The sequence below is a fragment of the Mrakia frigida genome (assembly GCF_051309035.1).
Source record: "Mrakia frigida strain ATCC 22029 unplaced genomic scaffold BDY24scaffold_18, whole genome shotgun sequence".
In the NCBI taxonomy this organism is placed as follows: Eukaryota; Fungi; Basidiomycota; class Tremellomycetes; order Cystofilobasidiales; family Mrakiaceae; genus Mrakia; species Mrakia frigida.
The window spans coordinates 268,321-290,127 of NW_027481263.1; the positions used below are offsets into that span (position 1 = coordinate 268,321).

Consider the following 21,807-nt stretch of genomic DNA (forward strand, 5'->3'; position numbering starts at 1 on the left):
TCCTTCTCTCGAAACTGTTTCCGTTTAAAGGAAGCATGGCAACCAACTGGAACTCTCCTATACGATGCACTCCTCTCTTCACAGGTGGCCGTTCAATCCGTCTGTCTCAGACGCGTCGCTCAACCCCTCCGCCGTTCTCTTCGTTGACCTTTCTTACCTTTTCGCTCGCCGTATTTTCGACTTTGACTCCGTAGAGATCGTTTTATCTGACTTTAAACTTTAGGTTGATGCTGTTCTTCAGTTTTTTCTTACAGGATGACGCATCTGCGGCTGAAAGTCCTGTCGAAGATCACTCTTCCTCCAACCTTCCCCCTCTCTCCCTTTCCCTCAGAAGTTTGTTTTGCTCCTCTCGTTGCCTCATTCCCTTCCAACCCCTCCCATCTGCTTCCACGGACGTTGCTGGGAAGTCTGCACCTCGGGTATCCATACTCTCTCTCTCTCTCAACCATCACCATCGAAACGATCGTGAGTACGATCGTCTGAAAGATTAAGAAAGTTGAGCTCGAGCTCAACTCGACGCTCCTTCCTCCTACGGTCTGACTCTTCCTTTTCTTCCTCCCAGTTGATCCATGGCTCCTCCTATCCTCCCCGCAACTAAACGACGCCTACCATCCATCAGAGAATCTCCTCCTACCTCTCCCTCTTTCGCCAAACGATCCTCAGGCTTCTTCTCCTTTCGTCGACCCTCCCTCCCCTCTGCAGCCTCCCCTCCTCCGACTCGAGCAACCTCAGCCTCAAAGAAGAGCTCAACAGACGGCAGTAACATCGTCGCAGTCTCACAAACTCCAGATTCGCCTACCTTTGGTCCACCTCTTCCACTCCCAACTCGAGTCGATACGGCCCAAGAAATAGAAGACCTACAGGAGCAGGCTGAAGTTCCTCGACCACCTCGCTCGTCGGGTACTTTTGGATTCACTGGAGCCGGAGACGAGGAGCTCATGTTCGAGGAGCTGGGAATTAGTCGAGAGCAGAGCGGAGGAGCATCTACAGACTCTTTGGGAGAGGGCGAGACTATGGTTACTCAGGTGGATGGGAAGAGAACGGAGGGAATCGCGTCACCTCCTCCCGTCGTCGTGTTGGTCGACGAGATCGAGGGATCTCAGGAGGTTCTCGACAGTCCTTTCGAACTCGAGGATTCAACCTACGGCCAACTTCATCTTCCGAGCGACAGCATGGATTCTCTCCCAGAGCAGCGAAGAGGAGGAACGTTTGGGAGCAGCCCTCCCGCCGTCGAATCGGCACGTCCCCACCCAGCCCCAGCCCTCATCCCTCTTCTCTCCACTCCTCCACCTCCCACCTCCTTCTTCCCAAGATCCCTTCATCACCAATCTTCCAGCCTCACCATCTTCCTCACTCCTCAATCCTCTCCCTCAGCGTCGCTCGCCAACATCGACCCACTCGCAACTTCTCTTCAGGTCGACGCGCTCGCTCCTCCCCTTCTTCCGCTTTCGGTCGAGGCCTCACCACCTGAGGTTACTCCAATGAAGGGGGCAGAGGAGGCGATCCTGGAACTCCCTCTCATGGCAGAGAGAGGGTTGACGGAGGCTTCGGATAGCGAGCTGGGGAAATCGGGGAGCATGGGAGGTCGGAGAGACGAGTCTCGGGATGGAGGGGAGGGGAGGTTGAGTTCGACGCCGAGTCCAGTGTGAGTCGAGTTGCTTCTACCTTCTCTAGTTCGAACACGAATTCTCTTATCTGACTCTTGTGTATATCCTCGTCGTTTATACAGACAATCCACCTTCCTACCTCCTCTCCTCCTCCGACCCACCCTGTCTCCCTCGCCAGCCATCCCCATCTCCGTCCAAGCCTCTGCTTCCCTCACCTCTCTCCAAGAGCATCGCACCCGCCTCACTTCCCTCGCAACTACCCTTCAAGCCGAGTCGCGTCGTCTCTCCGAATCTCGCAGTCGCCTGGAGGAGGTGAACGCCAGCTTGTCCGCCGAACTCGACTTGATCGTCCTCGAGATCGAAAAGGAAAGGAGGGCGTCCAGCACGAGGGATCGAAGAAGCTCAGCCGGGGCGAGCGTTCGAATGCCGATGATCGATTTCCTACGAGAGGAGGCGACTCAGACGGACGACGAGGGAGGGAGGGTGAGAGTTGGTTTGAGGGGAGGCGGATCTGGATTGAAGGACGAGCTTGTCATCGGAGGGATGGGCGAAGGGTCTGGGAAGGATACGGAGAAGAGCGAGAAGGAGCGGAAGAAGAAGAAGCGACGAAGTTGGGGTGCGAGATTGTTCGGCGGGGGAGAGTCGAAGTCGAGGAAGTAAAACGGGAGGGGAGAGAGACGCGACGCGACGGGGGGTTCTTTCGTTCTCTGTGATTAGGTTTCGTCGAGTAATGATCTAGTAGATGCGTATTTTAATTCATGACCCCTCTGGGCAGTAATTTAATGACCGAATGACTTTGTACGAGCGTCTCTGATTTGTTTTCGTTTCCATTTCTTCGAACTTTCGAACTCGAGCTTTCTTCTCCTTCCTTGTCTCTTCTTTCAAACAAGTCTCTCAAAGTTCGTAAAGTCATAAATTGAGTACTCCTTCGCCAAACGTGTATGCTAGACGTTCAATCTAAGAGTCGCTTTGACCCAGAGTCGAACGAGCGAGTCGCTTGCCTGCGAAAGGAAAAGGAAATCGAAGTCAGCTAACTGCCCTATGCCTTCAGTCTGCCTCGAGACTTCAGGGAGACTCACGATCATAGTAGAGACCTAGATTCATCCTTCTCTGACACCACAAAATCTGCATGGCTGTTCTCTTCCCCACCTTCCTCCAAGCATCCTCTCCCTTCATTCCTCACTCGTCTTTAGCTTGGATGTAGTAGTACGATCCGGCAGCGAGGGCACCGACAGCCATGATGACTGAAGAAGGACGGAAAGTCTTGATGGCCGAGGGGAGGGTGGCAGCGACGACCAGAGTAGAAGCAGCTGAGAAAAAGAGGGAACACTGAGCGTCAGCATCGCCGCCTCGACGCGACCAGAAGGAGAGGAAAGAAGAAGCTCACCGACTCCGAGCCAAGGTCCATCCTCGAGTCCGTTCTTAGTTCCGGTAGCTCCGGCGTAGAAGAGACCAGCTCCAGAGGTTCCAGCGACGAGAAGAGCTGTGGATTTGAGAGAGGGGTGTCGAAGGAAAGAGTAGAGGGAGGTTCCAGCGAGGGCGCCGCTGTTTAAAAAGATCGAGATCAGCCTTGAGAAGTAGATGAAGGAAGATGAGAGGAAAGGGACGAACGACATGAGGTAGGCAGGGGAGGGAGAGATAGCAGTGAGGTGAGGCTGAAACGATCAAGGCGAGGTGAACAAAAGGGGGTCAGTTCGAAGCTCAAAGAGAAAAGACGAGGCGACGATGAAGACTCACTCGAGCGAAGGCGAGGGGAGAAGGCATGGAAGTGTTCATCTTGAGTGAGATAGAGCTGTTTTGGTTGGCTGGCTGAGGTTGAGGAGAGAGGAAGTAGAAGAGGATGAGATGATGGCGGTTTGGTGTTTGCTGGCGAGCGCGTCTTCTCCTCGCCTTTTCAGCGGAAATCTACCATCTCGTTTCCGACCTTCCCCGCTCTTCAAACGGAGAAGAATTGATCTTGTCTTCTTCCGTGAGTACTCCAGAAGATTTGAGACTGGGGAAGAAGAGCTCGAAGCGACGGACCGTTCGGATCTTGAGGGAATTGTTCGGTATTCTTGATGATCTTGGTGCGGAATGACGAAGGAAGGAGGCCGAAGAGGCTGGGGTAGGTAAGAAGGGCCCAGGATCGTAGGACTTCGGCGCCGATGAGCGAAACTGGTTCAAGAGTTGTAAGAAACGAGGACCGCGACGCGTCGAGCTTGGACTTGAAGCTTGAAGGAGAACCCGAACAGGTCGAGTCGCCTTGGTATCACCGTTTCCCGATGAAAGCCTGAGAGGTGTGTACGAAGGTATGTCAGTCTTCGAAGTTTGTCAAAGAGAGCAGAACAGAAACTCACCGGATCTCCCTTTCTCGTCTTCGTTCACCTCCAGCGCATCCTCCTTTCTCCTCCTTCCTCGATCAGACATGAAGTGAGAAGCAGAATCAAAATCGTTTTGAACGAGATGCAAGGGTGTGATCAAGTAGTCAAGAAAGCTACGATACTTCAGAAGAATGCAAGGAGAAAATGAAGAAAAGGCGAACGAAACCCGCTGGGGGTTGCGAAGATGCGAAGTGAAAGGTGGGTCGTGAGAGTTAAACGTGCTAGATGAGAGGCGGCGGGGGGATTCGTATCGTTAAGAGAAAGCGGGTAAGTAGGAGAGCCGAGAGGGTGTACGAGGGAAGGGGTGTATCGAAAGTGAAAGGGGGAGTCGAAACGAAAAAAAAGGGGGCAAAAGGCAAGAAACGAGCAGATGATTGGACCGAGGGAGAGGTAGAGAATTACAGATGAAGAGAAACAGAGAGGAGTCTAGTTGGGTTTGGAGAGCTGGGAGAGGAAGAGGGAAGAGAGAGTCAGCGTTCGTTCGAGAGGAGACGCGTCGAGATGTCCACGAACACTCACCCCGTAAGCGTTCGAAAGGTTTCTAGCCGACGAGCTCGAGGTCAGAGAAGTGTGACCTGTCAAGCGTTGCCGATACGACGAGGTAGACGAGACTGATGAGTCGTGAACCGATGATCGTTGAGCCGACGCGGGAGTCGAGTTGTTGGCCGCTGGACGAACTCGAGCTGAGAGAGGAGTGGGAGCTCCGATGTTGAGAGTGGCCGCCTGCGAATAGGGGAGAACGATGGTCTGTTCCAGATCCAAGGAGAGAGGGAAAGAGGGAAGCAAGCTCACCTTCTTCGGGGTCTCGTGAGATCTCGACTTGAGCGCAGGACTCGCCAAACTCGAGGCCGAGTTGAGGATCCTTCCAGCGACCGAGGGAGCAGGACTTTGAAGCGATCTCGCTCTCTGCTTGACAAGCCAAGGGTGTCGAAGAGCAGGTTGAGGTTTGAGTCTTCGTTCGGGATCCCAGATGAGGCACTTGGCGATGAAGTCGACGAAGAGATCGTCGTCCGATTTGAGGACTTGAGCGAGCGTTTTGGTTCCTGGACGACGACGTTTGCCCTTGGAGTTGACGACTGGACGAGGAGCTCCTTGGGTGTCTGAGAGAAGAGGAAAGGGGAGAAGAGGAAGGGTGTGAGCGAGAGGAGGAAGGCGAAGGAGAGGAAGGACAAAAGTGACTCACCGAAAAAGAGGTTCTTCCTCGAGCTCTTGTCGACGAGATACTTGTCCGGCAATCCGAGAACCTCCATGATGCACGAGAGCTGCTCCTGTTCGTTCTCTCCTGGGAAGATGGGGAACCCAGTGTAGAGTTCGGCGAGGATGCAACCGAGACTCCACATGTCGATGGCCCTGTCGAACGAGAAAGGAGGAGTCGAAGTCAGGTCTGCTCTTCGCCTTCTTTGTGACGAGAGAGAGGGCTCACATATGGTAGTTGGCACCGAGGATGACCTCTGGAGATCGGTAGAATCGACTCTGGATGTAGGTGTAGACTGTTCGTGGAAGAGAGGGAGAGTCAGCTCGGATTCGAGACGAAGACGGAAGGAGAAAGTTCGACGCGGCTCACCCTTCTCGTGCTCGAAACAACTGCTTCCGAAATCGATGACCTTGATCCCACTCTTCGAGGGATGACTCAGGAGGACGTTCTGTTCGATCCGCACAGAAACGAAACGCGTCAGTCCTCTTCGTCTCGTCCCTTCCTTCCCTCCTCACCCCCCGACGTTGCGAGAACTCACCTCCGGCTTCAAGTCACAATGCACAATCCGGTGATGCCTCATAAGGATCAGACTCTGCAGCAGCTGAACGGTGAACCGCCGAATGAGGGTCGTCGTGAATCCAGCGAAGGAGTTGGCCTTGATGAGCTCGTAGAGGTTGATGCTGAGGAGTTCGGTAGCGATGCAGAGATGGTTTCGGAAGTAAAAGTGTTCCGTCATTCGGATGACGTAGTGTTTCTCGTCGGGGTCCTGTTTGATCGAAAGAGAAAGGGGAGGAGAAGGAGCCGTCAGTGAGAGGAAGAAGGAAGGACGACGCGTCGAGACGAAGGGAGGAGCAGAGAAGAGGTGTTGAAGGGAGAATCGAAGACTAACCCATTTCCTCAAATTGTCCAAAATCTTCACCTCCACCAACGCCTGATGATGGAACCTCTTCTTGTTCCTGATGATCTTCACCGCCACCGAGCCTCCGGTACAATGATCTCGACACTGCAGAACCTGACCGAACGATCCCTTCCCGAGCAGTCCGATGATCTCGTATCGATAGGCGAGATGATCGTGTTCCACAACGAGGTAATCTCCTCTCTCGTCGTCGTATCCGTGGTTGTTGGACGATTCCTCCCTCGTCGAAGCCTTCTTGGCTGAGTTCTCGCCGATGTAGTAGACGGAAGGGTAGTCGACGATCTCTTTGCGTTCGAAGTCGGAGAGGGCGGTGTAGGAGGACTTGATGGTGGCTGGAGGAAGAGAGAGAGAAAGAACGAAGAGGTTAGAAAACGAGACGCGTCAAAAACGAGGTCGAAAAGGTGGATTTACAGAGAGGAGTGCCACAAGGCGACGGATCGATCGGTTCCGGGAAGTTCATCATCGCCTCCAGTTCCGAGCTCGTAGCTCCGGAAGCAACCTTCTTCGACCTCTGCCTCTTCATAAACTGCCTCATCTCCTCGTCGGCGGCGACCTCGTCCTCGTCCATCACGCTCGGCGAAGCACTCGACGATCTCGAGATCGGAGTTCCTGGAACCTCCCTTGACGACGACGACGAAGGGATCCTCGAAGCTGGGAGGGAGAGCTTGGAAGTGAGGGTCCTAGCTGGGGAAGGAGCGACGTGTCGAGCGAGGTCGTTGGCGCTGGCGGAGAAGGTCATGTTGGAGGACTTGCGAGCTGGGAGGGTTTCTCGAGCGGCCTTCTTGGCTGCTGCTGAGGCGGTGAGAGCTGCTGAGGAGGAGGAGGGAGGAACGGGGAGTTGTCGAGGGGGACGAGTGTTGACTGATCCCGTCGAGGACGAAGGTTGGATCGTGCTGGTCCGGCGAGTGAGAGGAGTCGAATCGATCGAGTAGTCGTTGTTCTGGGAAGACCTGTACTGTCGAGCGGTGGTCGCTGAAGGGGTGGCTCCATCCTCGTCCCCGATCTCTGCAAACTCCGAAAGGTTCGACGACGTGCTCCTCGCCATTCCATTTCTGCTGCTGCTCGAAGTCGACATGGCGACGCTGCTCCTCCTCGACGAAAGCGACGGGGTCTGTTGGCTGCTGATCGTCGGCGTCGAAGGAGGTCCCATGTTCCTGCTCGAGATCCTCGGGATCTTGGTAGGGGTTTGACCGGTGAGACGATGGAACGACGAAGTTGGAAGAGCCGTAACAGCGATGGACGAAATCCCAGAGACGGGAGCGACCGACGGGGATCCAGCGATGGTAGGTAGGTTGGCTCGAGACGTTCGACTAGCAAGATCGTGAGGTTTGGTGACGGTGGTGGAAGCTCGTCGAGGGGTGGATCCTGAAGCCGACGAGGACGAGGCGGAGGGAACGGAGGATTTCGAAGGACTTCCTTTGGATCGAGTGAGGCTGGCCAGTCGAGAGATGGTCGATTCGGGGAGTCCAGACATCTGCATGGGTGGAAGCGAGATGGGCATGTCCTCTCGATCCTTTTCCGTCGAGGAGATCGTCTGCGAAATGGGAAAGCAGGTCAGAGATGGCAACAGCGACGCGTCAAAACTTCGGACAACTCGAAAGACAAAGACGGAGGGAGAAAACTCACCTTCCCTCTCCTCCTCCCCAACAAACTCATGCTACTCAACCTCCCATGACTCCTCTCCCCTTTCTCCTTCTCCTTCTCCGCCGCGACCCTCTCCCTCTCCTTGTCCCTCTCGATCCTCTCGGACCTCTCTCGTTCCCTCTTCTCCTCCTTTTCCCGTTCCTTTTTCTCCTCCTTCTCCGAAACACTCCGTCCTGTGTACCTCGAAGTCTGAGGACTTCCATTCCCTCCTCCAGCAGCTCCCGAGGGACCTCCAAACCCTCCCGTCTGCTGTCCGGTTCCTCCGAACTCGTTCGCCTGAGCGGCCAAACTCCTCCTCGAAGAACTGCTCTTGAGCATCCCTTGAAGACTCATTCCTCCGAGCATGGATTTCCGAGCGCTGAGAGGAGCGGTTCCCGAGTTGGAAGCGTACGAGGGGTGGTCGTTGCTCGAGTGGGAGGACGAAGGTGTCGAAACGCTGGTGTTGGCTGAGTTCTTCCTCGGTGTGGAAGGAACAGGAGGAACGACGGGAGGAGGTTGAGATGCTGAGGAGTTTCCGTTGTTCGATTTCATGCTCGTCGAGGAGGATCTCCTGAAGAAGGGGATCGATGAAGGAGTGAGTCGTTTCGAATGCATCGACTTGGGACTCGATGGTGCTGCTCCTCCTCCTCCTCCTCCTGCGGTAGCCGAGAGGTTGGTGTTCGACTGGCTCGTCATGTTGGTCGAGATGCTAGCTCTCGAATCCGACGTCTTCCTCGAATCCTGACTCGGTCGTTCGACGAAGTAGGGCGACGATCCGGGTCGTTCGATCGTCGACCAGGGAGTCGAAGGACTAGCTGGATCCTCGTCTGGCATTTTCGGAAAGGTGAGAGGAGGACCGTTGTTGGAATTGGAGGTAGGAAGAGGTGGGCTCGGGTCGTTGAAGGATTGAGATTGAGAGGGAGGGAGCGGGGGAGCCGTCGAAGGTGAGGAGTTCGACGTCGAGGTTTTGTTGGAGGAGGGGAGTTTGATGTGAAGAGCGTTCGAGAAGCTCCACTTCTTCCCTGGGACCTTCCCTCCGGTAGACTTGGGGCTGTTGGATTGAGGAGGAGCGAGCGAAACGGCTGGGGAGATCTTCGAAGGAGGAGTGACGGGTCTGGATTGCTGCTGTCGGGCTTCGTCCTCCTGTTCCTGCCGTTGCTGCTCCCGCTGCTTCCTCTGCTTCCGATCGTCCTCCTCGTTGAGCTTCTGCATCTCGTCGAGCGTCGGAGCGGGGTAGTTAAAGGTGCTCTGGTACGTCGACGACGGGGAAGAAGACGATCCAGCCGACGTGGGAGTCCTCGGTGCTCCTCCTCCGCTGGTTGGTCCGACGGCTGCCTGCGACTGACTCGCCTGTTGGGAGGACGGCTGAGCTGCCTGAGCGAGTTGAAGGAGCGATGACCTCGACGAGAGGGTGTATCCCTTGGGCAACGGAGGCACAGGAGGGATCTCCTTTCCTTCCGAAGCTGATCCTCCTCCTCCGAGCCCATCCGAGTTGGCTCCCTCACTGTGAAGCGAAGAAACGTCGCTTCCATTGCTGTTGTTTCGAGTCCGAGCGGTCACTCCGGCTGAGGACGAGGGTCCTCGAGGAGGAGGAGGAAGGGAAGAAGCCGCGGTGGAGACGGATCCAGTCGCCATGCTCGTCGAAGAGGAAGACCCTCGTTTGGATGAGAGGATCGAGGCGGCTCCGACGCTCGATCGGGAGGGGTTAAAGGTTGCTGATCTGTGAGGGACGATCATGGTAGGGGGGGAAGGAAGGAGAAGCAAGAGGGAAAGAAAGGAGGTCAGCAAACTGGATTCGATCTCGAACTGAGCTGCCCTCGACCATCTTCTTCTCGGCGAGGTGACGATGTTCAAGAGAAGGAAGCAAAATAGAGTGAAAACTCACCTGGGAGACTCAACCGTCGAATCTACAAGGAACACACCGTCCGTCTCGTTCGTCAACCCACCTCCCGCTCCTCCTCCTCCAAACGCAGGCATCGAGCTCCTACTCCTGCTGCTTCTTCCTCCAGCACTCCCCGTCCTCCCAATACTCGACGGCAAAGCAGGAGGAGGACTTCCCGACCTCATGCTCCCACTTCCAGCACTTCCCAACGAAGCTCTCGTTTTCGACAACGATCTTCGCTTCTCTCCTCCCGAAGGCGATCTTCCCAGTCCGTCGAGTTTCCGAAGGGCCTCGGCTGTTTCTGGGTCTAGCGAGAGGTGAGGAGACGAGAGGAAGGAAGGGGAAGAATGGTGGTGATGCGACGAGGAGGAGGATTTCTGAGGAGTGTTGTGAGCGGAGGAGGAGGTGGTGTGCTGGGATTGAGATCGCGAGTGGTGAGGAGAGGGATTGGTGGTGATGGCGGCAGGAGCTTCGAGAGGAGTAGTAGGTTTGGAGGTACTGCCGGTAGTGATGGTGTTTGAGGATGAGGAGGGAGGGAGAGGAGCTTGGTGGGAGGGAGGTTGGAAGTACGACGAGGACGAAGATGGGATGTTGTTCGATCCTCCTGGAGAAGCTGTCGCCGAGTTGTTCCTAACGAAGAACTGGTGAATGGACGACGAAGAAGGTGATGGAGGGAGGTGAGAGAAGTCGTGAGACGAAGAGAAATGTCGAACGATGTCCGGTCGAGGCGACGAAGGTTGAGAGGGAGATTTGGTGGACGCGTTGGACGGCCGTTCCTTCTCTCCTGCTGCTCCTCCTCCTGAAGCGATTCCAGCGAGTCCGTAGCTCGAGCTGGGAGGAGTCCGACGAAGTTCCCGAGCCTTGGTGGACGCTGCTGATGCTGGCGAGCTCGACTCGCTGGGCGAGGGTCTCGGACTGGTTGAGAGAGGAAGGGACACGACCAATCCTCTCTGCTTCCTCCGTTCTGATTCCACCGAGACCCCTTCCGATTGAAGCTCCTCGACGGCAGAAAACTGTGCGCTCGACCTCTTCCGATGGTTGATGAGAGGCGATGCTCCCTGCTGCTGTTGCTGAGGAGGAGTTCGATCGAAGAAGGTCGACGACGCGGTTGCGATGGGAGGAGTGATCTGGAGGAGGTAACCTCCTGCTGTGTCGATCGAGGGGGACGAAATGACAGGTGGAGGAGTCTCGAGGACGGGAGAGTCGGAGGACGAAGAGGTGGCTTTGTTCGTCGACGAGGTTGGAGGTCTCGAGTCTTCGTTGGCGAGGGTGTTGTAGGAGTTGGACCGATGAGGAGGAGGGGGCGCAGGACCACTGTTCGAGTACGTGACGGGTCGGACGCGAGGTCGATCTTTTGGAGGGAGTTCGGTTCGAGACGAGGAGGAGGAGGAAGTGGTCGACGACGTGTTGAAGGTCGACGACGGATGATGCTGAGATCCTCCCTCCTCCTGGGTTTCCAAGATCCCTAACCCGAGTCCCTGAGATGCGGAGGAGGCTTGGCTACTAAGTCCCAATGGAACCGAAGCTCTCATCCTCCTCGCCGCCGATGTGTTCTCGAGCCCACTTCCCGCTGATCCTCCGCTCCTCTCCCCAGCTCGTCCCCATGCTCCCTCTCCACTCCCTCCACCACTAGCGTACGCCAACTCTGACTCGTCGGGACTAGCCCAAGCTCTATCCCAGCTGCTTCCTCCTTGCTGCTGCTGCTGCTGCTGCCGTTGCTGCTGTTGACCTGCCGTCCAACGAGGAGTCGCGAGCTCTCCCACTCCGACGAGGGTTCTCCGATCGATCGTGGAGGGTTCGGGAGTGGTAGGAAAAGCGACGTTGGGAGGAGATGAGAGGTTGGAGAGGTGGTGAGAGCTGGGTTTGTAGTTTGAATGGAGAAAGGAGAGAGGGAAGGCGGAGGAGGGAGGAGGGACGTGAGCTTTCGAGGGAAAGTTGAGAGACCCTTGCGAGCGAAGTCTTATAGAAAAGATAGCGAGATGGTAAGAAACTGAACACTCACCCTGATTCACTGCCTGAAGCTCTTCTTCCCTGCTGCTGAGAGGGGTACGACGACGACGGAGTGCCTGCTGAGACGGCTCCTGCTGTTGACGGAGGGTAGTAGGACGACGAGGAGGTGGTATTGAACTGCTGACTCGCTGAGCGAGAGATCGAGGACTGTCGTTGAGGAGTTTGATGTTGAGTAGGAGCGATGGGTGCTGAGGAGGTGTAGGAAGCAGCGAGGAGAGGAGCGGAGGAAGGTTGAAGGGAGGAGGAGGTCGCCACGGAGGAGGGAGGAGGCGAGATCTTTGGTTGCTGCAGGAGGGAGCGAGAAGATACACTTGGTCAGTAGATCATAAACACAGAGAGAGTTGCTCTGATATAAGTGAACCGAGCGAGAGCGGAGAAAGTCTCGTTCTCTCACTCCTGAGCAAAGGGAGATGAAGGAGCGAGCTCTCTCTTCTCCCTTCCCCTCCTGCTCCTTCGCCCTCTCCCGTCCTATACAAACCGAAAGAAAAGAGAGATACAAGTCGTGTATCTATTACGTACCTCTCTTCGTTGATGTTGTTGCTGTTCTCCTCTCTTGTCCTGAAGAACGAGATCTGCAGGAGCTGCCTTCCTTCGACCGCTCATCCCCAGACTAGGAACCCTCGTTCGTTCGACTCCTCCCAGCGTTCCTCCTAGAGATCTCCCACTCTCGGTCCTTCCATCTAAGGGAGACTGGTCCATCAAGGGAGTAGTCGATTGGGTTGTTGTCGCTGTTGTATAGATGTTTGGAGGAGGAGGGGGAGGAGGAGTTGAAGGGGACGAGCTGGCGGAGTCGACTCGTTCGGAAGAAGGAGGCAGCGAACGTGGTGGTGGAGGTTGCTGCTGGAAGGAGGTTGGGGAGAGAGGAGACATCCCTCCTTGACGAAGGAGGTGAAGTTTTTCTTGTGTTCAAACGAGGAGGAGGGAGCGATCCAGAGAGTCGAGGAAAGAGAGGGGAAGTTGACGCGCGTTCTCAAACGAGAGAGATGGCAAGGTCGAAGGGGAGGAGTCGAGGGAGGGTTTCCGTATATATATGTATGTATTCGTGGGGAGGGAGGAGAAGAAAGAGGAGCTGGGTGACCTCGTTTCGGTTGAGTCAATCCTTGAAGATGACGGTTTGGAGGAGAGAGACGAGAGAAGGGAGGAAGGAAGGAAAGTCAACGAGAGGTTCGAGCTCAACCCTTTGAGGAAGGCGCAGATTTCTCCCAGTAGAAATCAGCAAGGAAAAGAGACCTGGGATTTGTATAGATCCGAGTGAAGAAGGATGAGCTCGAAGTGCTTTTTCTCCACAGAAACGGACTCCAAAACGACCTTGACGACGAGCTCACCTCTCTCCTGCTCCGTCTCGCTCCCTTCCCTCCCTTCTCCTCCCAAACCACCACCACCTCGCACGACGATGTCCAACTTCTACTACCCCTCTTCACCTTCTTCCTCCTCTTCTCCACCTTCTCCTATCGCATCTTCTTCTTCTTCTTCCTCCGCTCTTTCCCTGGACGACGACAACGGCCACTCTGAAGACGACCATCCCTCCTCTTCGAAACGACGAAAGACGTCTCCCTCGGATCAACATGATCAACTCGAAGAACTTCTGCCTCCTCCTCCTCTTCCCAACGCTGCCACGTGCATGTGGACCGTAGATCCTGAAGGGAAGGAGGAGTGCGGGAGGGCCTTCTCGAGTTTGGGACCCTTCATCACTCATGTCCACGAAGGTGAGCTCCACCGCCTTCTCTTCTTCTATACATTCTCGCTCGTCGACTCCTCTTCGGACTGTCGAGCTACAAAAGCGCATACAACCCACTCTTCTCTCTCTTTCTCTCTACGAAACTTTCACGTTTCAATGACCTCTCAAGAACGGAAACCGTCGAGCTCACCACCCTTTCTCCTCCTTCCCTCCTTCGTTTCGATAGATCACATCGGCAACACTCGACAAGCGTACGTCTGCGAATGGGCTACCTGTCCTCGAAAGGGCAAGATCCAAACCTCTCGATTCGCTCTCGTCTCGCATTTCAGGTCCCATTCAGGAGAGAAGGTGCGTCTTCGTTCTCTTTCTCTCGATTCTCTCTCGTCTCGAAGCTCACCTTCTCCCTCCCTCTTTCGCCGTTCTCTGTCCTTCTTTCTTTCTTTCTTTCCTCCCAACGCTCACTCTATACTACTCCGCAGCCTTTCCTCTGCCCAGAACCCCAATGCGACAAATCCTTCACCCGTTCCGACGCTTTGGCGAAACACATGCGGATCCAACACTCCATCAACCCTCTGCTCTCCGCTCGCAACGTCGCTCAGAACGGAGGTGGTCCCACGGCGAAACATCCAGAGAGGGAGGCTGCGCCCGATGCCGTTGGAGGAAGGGCGAGGGACAGGAAAGGGGAGGAGAGCGAGAGGGAGAAGAGGGAGGAGGAGGAATGGCGGAGGATGCAGGAGGAGATTGGGTTGGGTTCGAAGAGGAAGAAGGGGAGAAGTAGTAGTGACAGACTAGTAGAGAACGGAGGAGGAGCAGCAGCAGCAGGTCTCTCGACAACAACAACAACCCACAACGACGATCCCTCCGACTCGGACTCGGACGACTCTTTCACAGGACCTCACATGCCTCCCTCTTCTCCCTCCCACCCACATTCCACCTCCAACGCCTCCCGACCCCGCCACGTCATCCGCTACCTCCTCGGCAAAGCCATCCACCGCGAAGCCATGCGGGAGCGGGACGAGCTCGAGCTGGAACTGGAGGGCGTGAAGGCTGAACTCAGGAGGAGTTGGAGTTGGAAGGAGAGGGCTTTGGATGCGGTTTTGAAGAGGGATTTGGGGTGAGTGTCCTTTCTTGCGTTTAGCTTGGGGAAGGAGAGGGAGTTGGGGAAGGAGGAGGGAGAAGAGGGAAGGGAGAAGGAGAGAGGGAACTGAACTGACGCGTCGGGTTTTGGGTTTGGGTTTGGGTGAAACAGGGAGGAGGAAACGAGATTTTTGGTTGAACCTGTTACTTCGATAGGATCGGAACCAGCAGCAGCAGCAGTAGCGGGAGGCTCGAGCGTGAAGGTCGAGGGAGCGGGAGGGAGGATGAAGCAGGAGTCGGTCGTTGCTTGAGTCTTGCTCTTTCTTTCTACGATCTGTACTTCCGTCTCTATCGGTTTGTTGTTCTATGATACACGCCTTCTCTTTTTCTCTCATCGAAAAACATCTCTCAGCAAAGTAAAACAAAACGAGCCCACCTCTCCGCACTTCTCTCCTTCCCCACCGACCTTCATCTTCTTCTTTGGATGGCCCTTCCCTTCCCTCTCCTTTCCCTCTCCACCCACATCTTCAAACCCACTCGTTCTCTCGCCTTCCGAACCATGTCCAATCTCGCTTCCTCTTCGTTCAAACGACCCAACGACGACGAAGGAGAAAACGGAGGAGAAGGGGAGGAGAACAAGAAACCGAAACGTCAGTGCGAGCTCAACACACTGATTCCCCTTCCCTTCGTTCGACCGTTCGTCTTGCTTGTTCGCTGACTGCGTTGCTGCGTTGTTTGGTTGGTCTACGGCGGGATATCAGTGTTCGCTATGTTCGCTCCTAAATCTTCAACTTCCAAAGAATCAGCTTGGTTGAAAGCACCGTTCGTTTCGCTTCCTCCCTCCTCCTTCTCTTCTCTTCGAGCTCACTCTCTCTCTTCTTTGTTGGTTTCCATGACGGCGACGAGATGTACAGACCCTCCCTCCTCCACTTCTCCAACTTCCCCACTTCCAGTCCACCCGAGGAATCCAGTGGAAGCGGGAACAAGTCCGTCAAAGTCGCCTTCTTCGACCTCGACGGCACCCTGATCCGAGTTCGATCAGGAGCGAAATGGCCGAAAGGAGAGACGGATTGGATCTGGTGGAATGATAAAGTGAAGAATAAGATCGTGCAGGTTGAGAAGGATGGGTGAGTTCGCTTTGAAGAGCCAGCGGAGGGGAGAACGAAGCTGACCTGACGAGAGCGTTCGTTTCGGTGAAGCTGGAAAATCGTCCTCATCACCAACCAGAACGGACTTCGGATCCAAACGGACAAGAACCTCAACAAGCATAGAACGTGGAAGAACAAGATCCATTTGATCGCTGCTAATGTGAGCTCCCAAATTCACTCTCCTCAACAAGGAACCGAAGCGTCGAGCTGACTTCGAACGTCGTTTTGTAGATCCCCTCCACCCCTTTCCAACTCCTCGCCGCTCTCGAGAAAGATCACTTCAGGAAACCTATGACGGGGATGTTCGATTACTACCAGGACGAGATCCTGCCCACGCTGTACGGAGAAGGAGTCGAAGTCGGTGAGCGTCGAGTTCGACGCGTCTCCCTTTTCCTTCGCTCGTCGACTCACGCCTGTTTTTGCTGGTTGAATCAGACCTTGAATCGTCGTTCTACGTCGGCGACGCAGCAGGCCGACCGGCTAGAGTGGGAGGAGCGAAGGATCATGGGGATGGGGATCGGAAGTGGGCGGAGAACGTTGGGCTTAGGTTTTATACGCCTGAGGTTCGTTCGTCGTCCTTTCGTCTTCAAGCGAGCGAGAGAGAGAGAAAGGCTGATCGGTTCTGTTTTTTGTGTAGATGTATTTCGGCAACCTCCCGAACGAAATCCTCCCTCCTCTCGAAGGGTTTCGACCTCGAGATTTAACGCCTGGTTCGTCTTCTCTCTTCCTCTCCCTCTCCCCTCTCTTTCGTCTTTCTTTCTTTCTTTCTTTCGTTGACTTTCAACCTCAACACGCACGCACGCGTCGACCTCCAGGCCCCCTCTACACCCCAACCTCCACCCCTCTCCTCCCCTCCCCTCTCCCGCCCTCCGAAATCGTCCTCTTCGTCGGCTCGCCAGGCTCGGGGAAATCCCACTTCTTTCGCACCTTTTTCGAGAAGGAAGGGTACGCGAGAGTGAATCAGGATGAGTTGGGGACGAGGCAGAAGTGTTTGAAGAAGGTGGAGGAGCTGGTGAAGGAGGGAAGGAGGGTGGTGGTTGGTGAGTGGATCGGGACGAGACGCGTTTCGGTACGAGGTTCCGGGCTGATATGTTTGTCCTTTGGGTTTGGGTTTCGGGTGATGTGTTGGGTAGATAACACCAATCGAGACGCTCTCACCCGATCATCCTACATCGCTATAGCCAACGCTCATTCCATCCCGATTCGGTTCGTCCCTCTGTCCCTCTTTCCCTCCCTCCCCTTCCCAACCCACTAATCCTCCTCCTCCCCTTTTCACGCCACCTTTTCGTCTCCTTTCCAGATGCATCCTCTTCACCCTCCCTCCCCTCCTCTCAGCCCATCAGAACCTCTACCGCCTCTACCCTTCCTCCCTCGGCTCGCACGTCCCCCTGATCGCGCTCAACTCGTTCAAGTCGGCGTACGAGGAACCGAAGGAGGAGGAAGGGTTTGGTGGAGGGGGAGTGAAGAAGGTGGGGTTCGTTGGATGGATGGGCGCGGGTGAGGGTGGGGGTGGGGAAGGGGAGGAGAGGGAGAGGAAGAGGTGGGAGGGGTGGATGAGCTGAGTTAGGGTGAGGAGGGCAGGGTTTTCGCTGGGGTTCGTTTTCATGATCACGGATGTGCTTCCTGCTTTTACTTTGCTTTGCTTCCTCTCGCTCGCAGAGATCGTGCGAGAAGGACTGAAGGAGAGAGAGAGAGAGGGAGAGAAGGACGCGTCTCGTTCTCGTTCGAACGAAAGGCTCGTTCGAAGGGAGGCGATCCGTTGCAAAAGGACATAGCATCTACATCGTTCCCATCCCTCCTGGCATTCCTGGCGCAGCTCCCATGTTGCCGTTGTATCCTTTGAAAGAGAGGAACGAAAAGGCGAGAAGGGAGGAGAGGTCAGACGCGTCGAACGAACGGGAAGCGAGAGAGAGAACGCGGAAGGAACGAGACTCTCACCTCCAGCAGATTGAGCGTTCCTCATTTCAATATTGAACTGTAAAGTCAATCGACGCATTTGGTCAGCTCGAGCACGCAGAAAAGATGAAGGAGAAAAAGCGGAGTGCGAACTCACAGCCAGATTCTCCGATCTCACAGGCGGCCGATTCGCAAACGTAGGAGCTCTCCTTATCCCCGAAGATCCAGTGACGGGTGAATGAGCGTGTGTCGTAGGTAGGGAGTTGTAGCGAGCGAAAGGAGCGGGGTTGTTCATATTGACGTTGACGTGGCGAGAGGGAGGAGGTGGTGGACGAGCGAAGGCTTGTTGGGCTGGAAAACAAGAGACAGAGAGACGAGAGGTGAGCTCTATGTACAGTCGGGGTTAAAAATGGGAGAAAAGAGCCTGGGACGAAGAACGTACGAGGAGCACGTCCTCGGGAATCGTGAGCTTCGCGACGAGCTCTGACTTCGGCTGCTGAGAGGGTGGGAGTTGAGGACGACGGACGGGAGGAAGGAGAGGCAGCCGAGTAGCTCCGTGAGTATTGCACGGGTTTGTAGACGGGTTGAGATTGAGGTTGAAGGTTGTCTCGGTAGCCAGAAGGCCAGTGGGGTTGCGTCGAGTTTGGTCTGTTCGACGCGAACGGCAAAGTTAAATGGAACGAAAAGCGGAATCAGCTTTGCTCTTCAAGAACCCCCTTCAAGCTGAGTCCAAGAGAGATCTACATACCTGGAGCGAGAATCCTGAGCCTCTCTCCGTTGTCGAACCTCAGCAGCGGTGAGCTGAGGGGAAGTCGGTCGACCAGAGAAGGACGACGAAGAGGTGGGATACCTCACTGGCGGACGATTGAATCGCATGGAATCCTCCGCGTTGTATCCGTTGGCAAAATCGTAGTTCCGTCGAGCAGAATCGGCACTGATTCGAACAAAACGAGAGGAGGTTCGAGTCAGAAAGTTGACAGAAGCGACGAGCTCAAGCTCGGGACGGAGGGCAGCCGTTCGAGGATAGAACTGGGATCTCCGTTACTGCACGTGGAGACCGGGAAGAGTGAGATGACAAGGTAGATACTAACATCATAAAGTGAGTCCTACGGTCCTGTTCTTCTCTCCGAACTCGGATACTCTCAGCAGCTGCCCTCGAGGCAGCCGTGGATGTCGAGGAGGGAGCGGAGGTCGATATGGACTGCTGCGAGTCTGGGATGGACTGTATAAAGTCTGGATCCTCAAAGGGATGAACCCATATCGAACGAGGAGGGTTTGATCTATGGCCGAGGTTGAAAGTAGGACGAGGAAAGGAAGGAAGGAAGTGATGGTGAGCTTCGTCATTCAAAAGGCCCTCTTCTCGATGAACCTGGACCCCAGCAGCCTAAGAGAAACGTGAGATGCAGATGAGACTGACTTGGTGTCTACGTAAAACTCGCAATCATTCCTGGGGAGCGAAATAAGTAGCAAAGGGACGAGAATGAAGAAACAAAGGTTAGCCCTCGTCGAGCTCAACTCAGCCTCCTTCCTTCCGATCCGCCCTTCTCAAAAACTCACTGATAATCCCACTGCTTGATCCACCCATCCGGCAAATCCTGACCATCAATCTCCGCTACGCTCGGTAAAGGAGAAACGTCCTGAGTCAGGTAGGAAGGAGTGGAAGGAGAGGAGGAGGAGGAGGAAGGAGTCGACGGCGAAGGGAGGAAGGGAGATTCGACCTCGTGGACGGAGAATAAGGGATCTGCTGTAGAGTGACCGGAAGGGAGAGGGACAGAGTAGGTAGGAAGAGGTTCGTCGGCTGGGTTGGGCATAGAGAGAGGGAGTGATGGTTGGGCAGGAAGGTCGGTCACATCGAGTCGAAGTGAGCCGAGCTCAAGTTCGCTTCGGCAGGACGGAGAGAGAAAGCTGTGGCAGCTAGACCGTCATTTCGCTAGGTTTCTCCTTCCGACCTTGCCGAAGGTCAGAGATACAAACTTGGTACTGTACTGGAGATGACAAGGAGACGATGACTGAGGCGCGAGAGGGAAAGTCTCTCAGTCCTCTCTGTTCGATTCGCGTCGTGAATCCATCCATCTCGCATTAAGTTCAAGCATATCCGTGTATCTAGAGCTCTTAAAAAAAACAGATTACTCGCCTCCTCCTCCTCCATCCCCTCCTCCTCCTCCGCAGTCACCTATAAGAAAGAAAAGAAAGGAAGGAAAAGGGAAGTCAGTCGTCGCAACGAAGGTCAAAGCAAGGACGCGTTCTGCTCACCTCCTCCAAATCCTCCTCCGTAACCACCTCCCATGCCTCCGAGCTACGAGAAGCGAAAGAAAAAGAAGCGAGAGGTCAGCTTGACGCCCAGAAGTCTCTCGAGGAACGCAAAGAAGAAACAGAGCGAGACGAACCATCATTCCCGCTCCCATTCCTCCCAACCCACCCATCATCAACGGCATTCCCATACCCATTCCACCTCCTCCGTAGCCGTAACCTCCTCGTCGAGAGTAGTAGCCTCCCGAGGTGTACGGGGATCGTCCGTAGGGAGTGAGAGGAGGACCGTATCGGATCGAGGACGAAGGGTAGTAGCGTTCTGAACGGAGCGAGAAGAGCGAACGGGAGTCAGTATCTTTGAAAGGAAGGGAGATTACGGTAGCTATGACGGGAGAACTCACGCATGCTAGGATCGTTTCGATGCTGCTGCTGGTACTGAAGGAGAGCTTGTCGTCGAGCGAGGAACTGCTCTTGTTGTCGCTTTTGAAGAGCCTGCGCAAGATGGGGAACGAGTCAGTTCACGTTTACTTCCTTCGTTATGAGGATACGGTTGATAGAAAAGAAAACGAGACTCACCCTCTCGGCAGCGATCTTCTTCCTCTTCTCTGCGTCTCGCTCAGCCTTCGTGCTTCCGGTGAGCTTGTCCTTGATCTTCTCTCCGAGGCTTCGGTTCTCGTGCTTCTCAGCAGCAGCCGCATCAGCAGCCTTGGTTCGGTTGTCCTGAGCTTGTCGTCGCTCGTGAATCTCGGCCTGGGAGAGAGAGGGAGTGGCCTCTCGACCATACTGCTGCTGGGAGGAGGGTTGATGGGATTGAGAGTCGGGAATGGACCTAATGTACTCCTCGTCGTCGAAAGGATGAGTCCAGATGCTTCGGGGAGGGTTCGCCTTGGTGTCGACGAAGAACTGATGTCCGCTCCTGGTGACGGCGACAGAAAGGGAAGGGGAACGAAAGGTAAGAAAGGAAGAGGAGGGAAGGAAACAAAAAGGTCAGCTTGGGAGATCTGTCCTCCGACTGAGTCGAGTTTCTCTCGAGGACCATCTACTCTCAGGAAAGAAGACTCACCCCTGATCAAATTGACGAATCCATCCTTCGGGAAGCTCCCTCTCCTCGTCTTCCATACTCCTGCGAGCAGAGTCGTTCATTCCTTCAACGTGAGGGACAGCCAAGTGACGAGCCGAAGGAAGCTCATCGTCGGAGAGCTCGAGGTCGTCCGATCCAGGCTGAGTTTGAGAAGGACGTCCAGGGTAAGGTGGGGGTTCGCTTGAAGGGATGGCCATGATTGATGTAGAAGAAGAGTTGGGGGATGTGGTAGAGTAGGTGGGGGTTAGGGAGAGAGAAGGAGGAGGGAGGGAAAGTCGGTTCATCAAGTTGTTTGGTTTTCGGGGCGAGAGGTGCGTCATCAGAGATCGGACAGAGGAAAATATGCTGAACGAGGAAGGGACGATGAGGCTGAAGGGAATGAAGATTTACGTGCAGGGGTTCGATAGTCGCGTGAAAAAATTGGGCTCAGGAAAGTGTGGAAGCGTTCATCTAGAATCAGGCCTCATCCGTCTCGTTCCTCCCTCCTCAACGCGTCTACAGGGTCTTAGCTGCTGACATAGGAACAGTTGATTCGGGCGAGAAGATAAAGAGCTTCGTGATCGCTGCTGCTTTTTTAGCCAGAAACGGAGATACGGCTGCAGATTTTGTTCCGAGCTCGCTCTCTCTGCCTTGACGCGTCGACGAACTTTCGACTCTTGGGAATGAACGACCGAGGGAGCAGCGAGGAAGCTTCACCAGCGAATTCTGCTCAGTCTTTGCGCCTCGAAGCCAGATTTCTTCCTCCTGTTCTCGGGCCAGATGCGTCGAAAAGGTTGCTAGAGGAACAGTGAGGAGGCGTTCGCCTAAGGCAAGAAACACCAAGGAAAAGCGAAAGAGAGCTCGCCAATTTCCTCTCCTCTCCCCAACCACATCGACCTCTTTCTCACTGTTTTTCTCAATGCCCCTGACCTGAGGGACGTGCTCGTCGGTATGCTCCATAGACTCTCTCCTCGAGTCGAGGAGGAGAACGCGTCCATCTGGATTCTGGACCAGAAGTCGAGGTCAGCTCCTTCTCCCCTTCCTTCTTCTCGCATCTCCCTTTCTCTATCGCTGACCCCTTCCCATCTTTCATGCTTCGTCCTTC

The 21,807-nt window shown here is 55.0% G+C and overlaps 8 protein-coding genes across 8 annotated transcripts; 3 read left to right on the plus strand and 5 right to left on the minus strand.

The window, feature by feature from the left end:
* The first annotated feature begins 318 nt into the window (after positions 1 to 318).
* On the plus strand, positions 319 to 2,353 carry BDY24DRAFT_441959 (uncharacterized protein). The gene is made up of 3 exons (XM_076644645.1): positions 319 to 465; positions 563 to 1,645; positions 1,730 to 2,353. Exons 2-3 carry the CDS (start codon positions 570 to 572, stop codon positions 2,265 to 2,267), a joined length of 1,614 nt encoding a protein of 537 aa, XP_076495992.1. The 5' UTR covers positions 319 to 465; positions 563 to 569; the 3' UTR covers positions 2,268 to 2,353.
* A 288-nt stretch (positions 2,354 to 2,641) lies between these two features.
* BDY24DRAFT_79103 (uncharacterized protein) lies at positions 2,642 to 3,567 on the minus strand. Its single transcript, XM_076645145.1, has 3 exons — positions 3,345 to 3,567; positions 2,995 to 3,262; positions 2,642 to 2,917 (listed from the first exon to the last, which is right to left on the minus strand). The coding sequence occupies exons 1-3, from the start codon at positions 3,381 to 3,383 to the stop codon at positions 2,787 to 2,789; spliced, it is 438 nt and encodes a 145-aa protein (XP_076495993.1). The 5' UTR covers positions 3,384 to 3,567; the 3' UTR covers positions 2,642 to 2,786.
* An 826-nt stretch (positions 3,568 to 4,393) lies between these two features.
* Positions 4,394 to 7,579, minus strand: BDY24DRAFT_341179 (DYRK family protein kinase; the record flags this gene model as incomplete). The annotated part of the gene is made up of 9 exons (XM_076637433.1): positions 4,394 to 4,690; positions 4,760 to 5,067; positions 5,151 to 5,317; positions 5,391 to 5,457; positions 5,532 to 5,610; positions 5,701 to 5,928; positions 6,052 to 6,410; positions 6,490 to 6,971; positions 7,035 to 7,579. The coding sequence occupies 9 exons, from the start codon at positions 7,577 to 7,579 to the stop codon at positions 4,394 to 4,396; spliced, it is 2,532 nt and encodes an 843-aa protein (XP_076495994.1).
* Positions 7,580 to 11,215: 3,636 nt separating this feature from the next.
* Positions 11,216 to 12,728, minus strand: BDY24DRAFT_391214 (uncharacterized protein; the record flags this gene model as incomplete). Its single annotated transcript, XM_076640774.1, has 3 exons — positions 12,113 to 12,728; positions 11,586 to 11,878; positions 11,216 to 11,440 (listed from the first exon to the last, which is right to left on the minus strand). Coding segments are annotated over exons 1-3 (807 nt in total), but the record flags the coding sequence as incomplete, so codon positions are not given.
* A 215-nt stretch (positions 12,729 to 12,943) lies between these two features.
* On the plus strand, positions 12,944 to 14,750 carry BDY24DRAFT_391218 (C2H2-type zinc finger protein). Its single transcript, XM_076640775.1, has 3 exons — positions 12,944 to 13,299; positions 13,498 to 13,619; positions 13,751 to 14,750. The coding sequence occupies exons 1-3, from the start codon at positions 12,987 to 12,989 to the stop codon at positions 14,387 to 14,389; spliced, it is 1,074 nt and encodes a 357-aa protein (XP_076495996.1). The 5' UTR covers positions 12,944 to 12,986; the 3' UTR covers positions 14,390 to 14,750.
* A 63-nt stretch (positions 14,751 to 14,813) lies between these two features.
* On the plus strand, positions 14,814 to 17,236 carry BDY24DRAFT_391221 (polynucleotide kinase 3 phosphatase-domain-containing protein). The gene is made up of 10 exons (XM_076640776.1): positions 14,814 to 14,998; positions 15,110 to 15,170; positions 15,263 to 15,475; positions 15,548 to 15,656; positions 15,728 to 15,857; positions 15,932 to 16,059; positions 16,134 to 16,206; positions 16,312 to 16,536; positions 16,630 to 16,702; positions 16,797 to 17,236. The coding sequence occupies exons 1-10, from the start codon at positions 14,833 to 14,835 to the stop codon at positions 17,056 to 17,058; spliced, it is 1,440 nt and encodes a 479-aa protein (XP_076495997.1). The 5' UTR covers positions 14,814 to 14,832; the 3' UTR covers positions 17,059 to 17,236.
* Positions 17,237 to 17,937: 701 nt separating this feature from the next.
* On the minus strand, positions 17,938 to 19,370 carry BDY24DRAFT_79145 (uncharacterized protein). The gene is made up of 4 exons (XM_076645146.1): positions 18,950 to 19,370; positions 18,810 to 18,839; positions 18,484 to 18,672; positions 17,938 to 18,326 (listed from the first exon to the last, which is right to left on the minus strand). Exons 1-4 carry the CDS (start codon positions 19,201 to 19,203, stop codon positions 18,098 to 18,100), a joined length of 702 nt encoding a protein of 233 aa, XP_076495998.1. The 5' UTR covers positions 19,204 to 19,370; the 3' UTR covers positions 17,938 to 18,097.
* A 73-nt stretch (positions 19,371 to 19,443) lies between these two features.
* On the minus strand, positions 19,444 to 20,977 carry BDY24DRAFT_79161 (uncharacterized protein). The gene is made up of 6 exons (XM_076645147.1): positions 20,706 to 20,977; positions 20,219 to 20,558; positions 20,044 to 20,122; positions 19,780 to 19,961; positions 19,646 to 19,688; positions 19,444 to 19,565 (listed from the first exon to the last, which is right to left on the minus strand). Exons 1-6 carry the CDS (start codon positions 20,918 to 20,920, stop codon positions 19,519 to 19,521), a joined length of 906 nt encoding a protein of 301 aa, XP_076495999.1. The 5' UTR covers positions 20,921 to 20,977; the 3' UTR covers positions 19,444 to 19,518.
* Positions 20,978 to 21,807: the final 830 nt, after the last annotated feature.

Excerpts from the sequence above, each read along its gene's own strand:
- BDY24DRAFT_441959 (XM_076644645.1), top strand. The coding sequence starts at position 570 with ATGGCTCCTCCTATCCTCCCCGCAACTAAACGACGCCTACCATCCATC. Across the intron at positions 1,646-1,729 it reads AGTTCGACGCCGAGTCCAGT|ACAATCCACCTTCCTACCTC; the intron begins GTGAGTCGAGTT and ends TCGTTTATACAG.
- BDY24DRAFT_79103 (XM_076645145.1), bottom strand. The coding sequence starts at position 3,383 with ATGAACACTTCCATGCCTTCTCCCCTCGCCTTCGCTCGA. Across the intron at positions 3,263-3,344 it reads CTCCCCTCGCCTTCGCTCGA|CCTCACCTCACTGCTATCTC; the intron begins GTGAGTCTTCAT and ends TGATCGTTTCAG. Across the intron at positions 2,918-2,994 it reads TGGACCTTGGCTCGGAGTCG|CTGCTTCTACTCTGGTCGTC; the intron begins GTGAGCTTCTTC and ends TCTTTTTCTCAG.
- BDY24DRAFT_391218 (XM_076640775.1), top strand. The coding sequence starts at position 12,987 with ATGTCCAACTTCTACTACCCCTCTTCACCTTCTTCCTCCTCTTCTCCA. Across the intron at positions 13,300-13,497 it reads CATCACTCATGTCCACGAAG|ATCACATCGGCAACACTCGA; the intron begins GTGAGCTCCACC and ends TCGTTTCGATAG. Across the intron at positions 13,620-13,750 it reads GGTCCCATTCAGGAGAGAAG|CCTTTCCTCTGCCCAGAACC; the intron begins GTGCGTCTTCGT and ends ACTACTCCGCAG.
- BDY24DRAFT_391221 (XM_076640776.1), top strand. The coding sequence starts at position 14,833 with ATGGCCCTTCCCTTCCCTCTCCTTTCCCTCTCCACCCACATCTTCAAA. Across the intron at positions 15,858-15,931 it reads CGGAGAAGGAGTCGAAGTCG|ACCTTGAATCGTCGTTCTAC; the intron begins GTGAGCGTCGAG and ends TGGTTGAATCAG. Across the intron at positions 16,207-16,311 it reads ACCTCGAGATTTAACGCCTG|GCCCCCTCTACACCCCAACC; the intron begins GTTCGTCTTCTC and ends GTCGACCTCCAG.
- BDY24DRAFT_79145 (XM_076645146.1), bottom strand. The coding sequence starts at position 19,203 with ATGCCCAACCCAGCCGACGAACCTCTTCCTACCTACTCTGTCCCTCTC. Across the intron at positions 18,840-18,949 it reads ATCAAGCAGTGGGATTATCA|GAATGATTGCGAGTTTTACG; the intron begins GTGAGTTTTTGA and ends TTCGCTCCCCAG. Across the intron at positions 18,673-18,809 it reads GAGTTTTACGTAGACACCAA|ATCAAACCCTCCTCGTTCGA; the intron begins GTCAGTCTCATC and ends CCTCGGCCATAG.
- BDY24DRAFT_79161 (XM_076645147.1), bottom strand. The coding sequence starts at position 20,920 with ATGGCCATCCCTTCAAGCGAACCCCCACCTTACCCTGGACGTCCTTCT. Across the intron at positions 20,559-20,705 it reads ATTCGTCAATTTGATCAGGG|GAGCGGACATCAGTTCTTCG; the intron begins GTGAGTCTTCTT and ends CGCCGTCACCAG. Across the intron at positions 20,123-20,218 it reads AGAAGATCGCTGCCGAGAGG|CGACAACAAGAGCAGTTCCT; the intron begins GTGAGTCTCGTT and ends GCTCTTCAAAAG.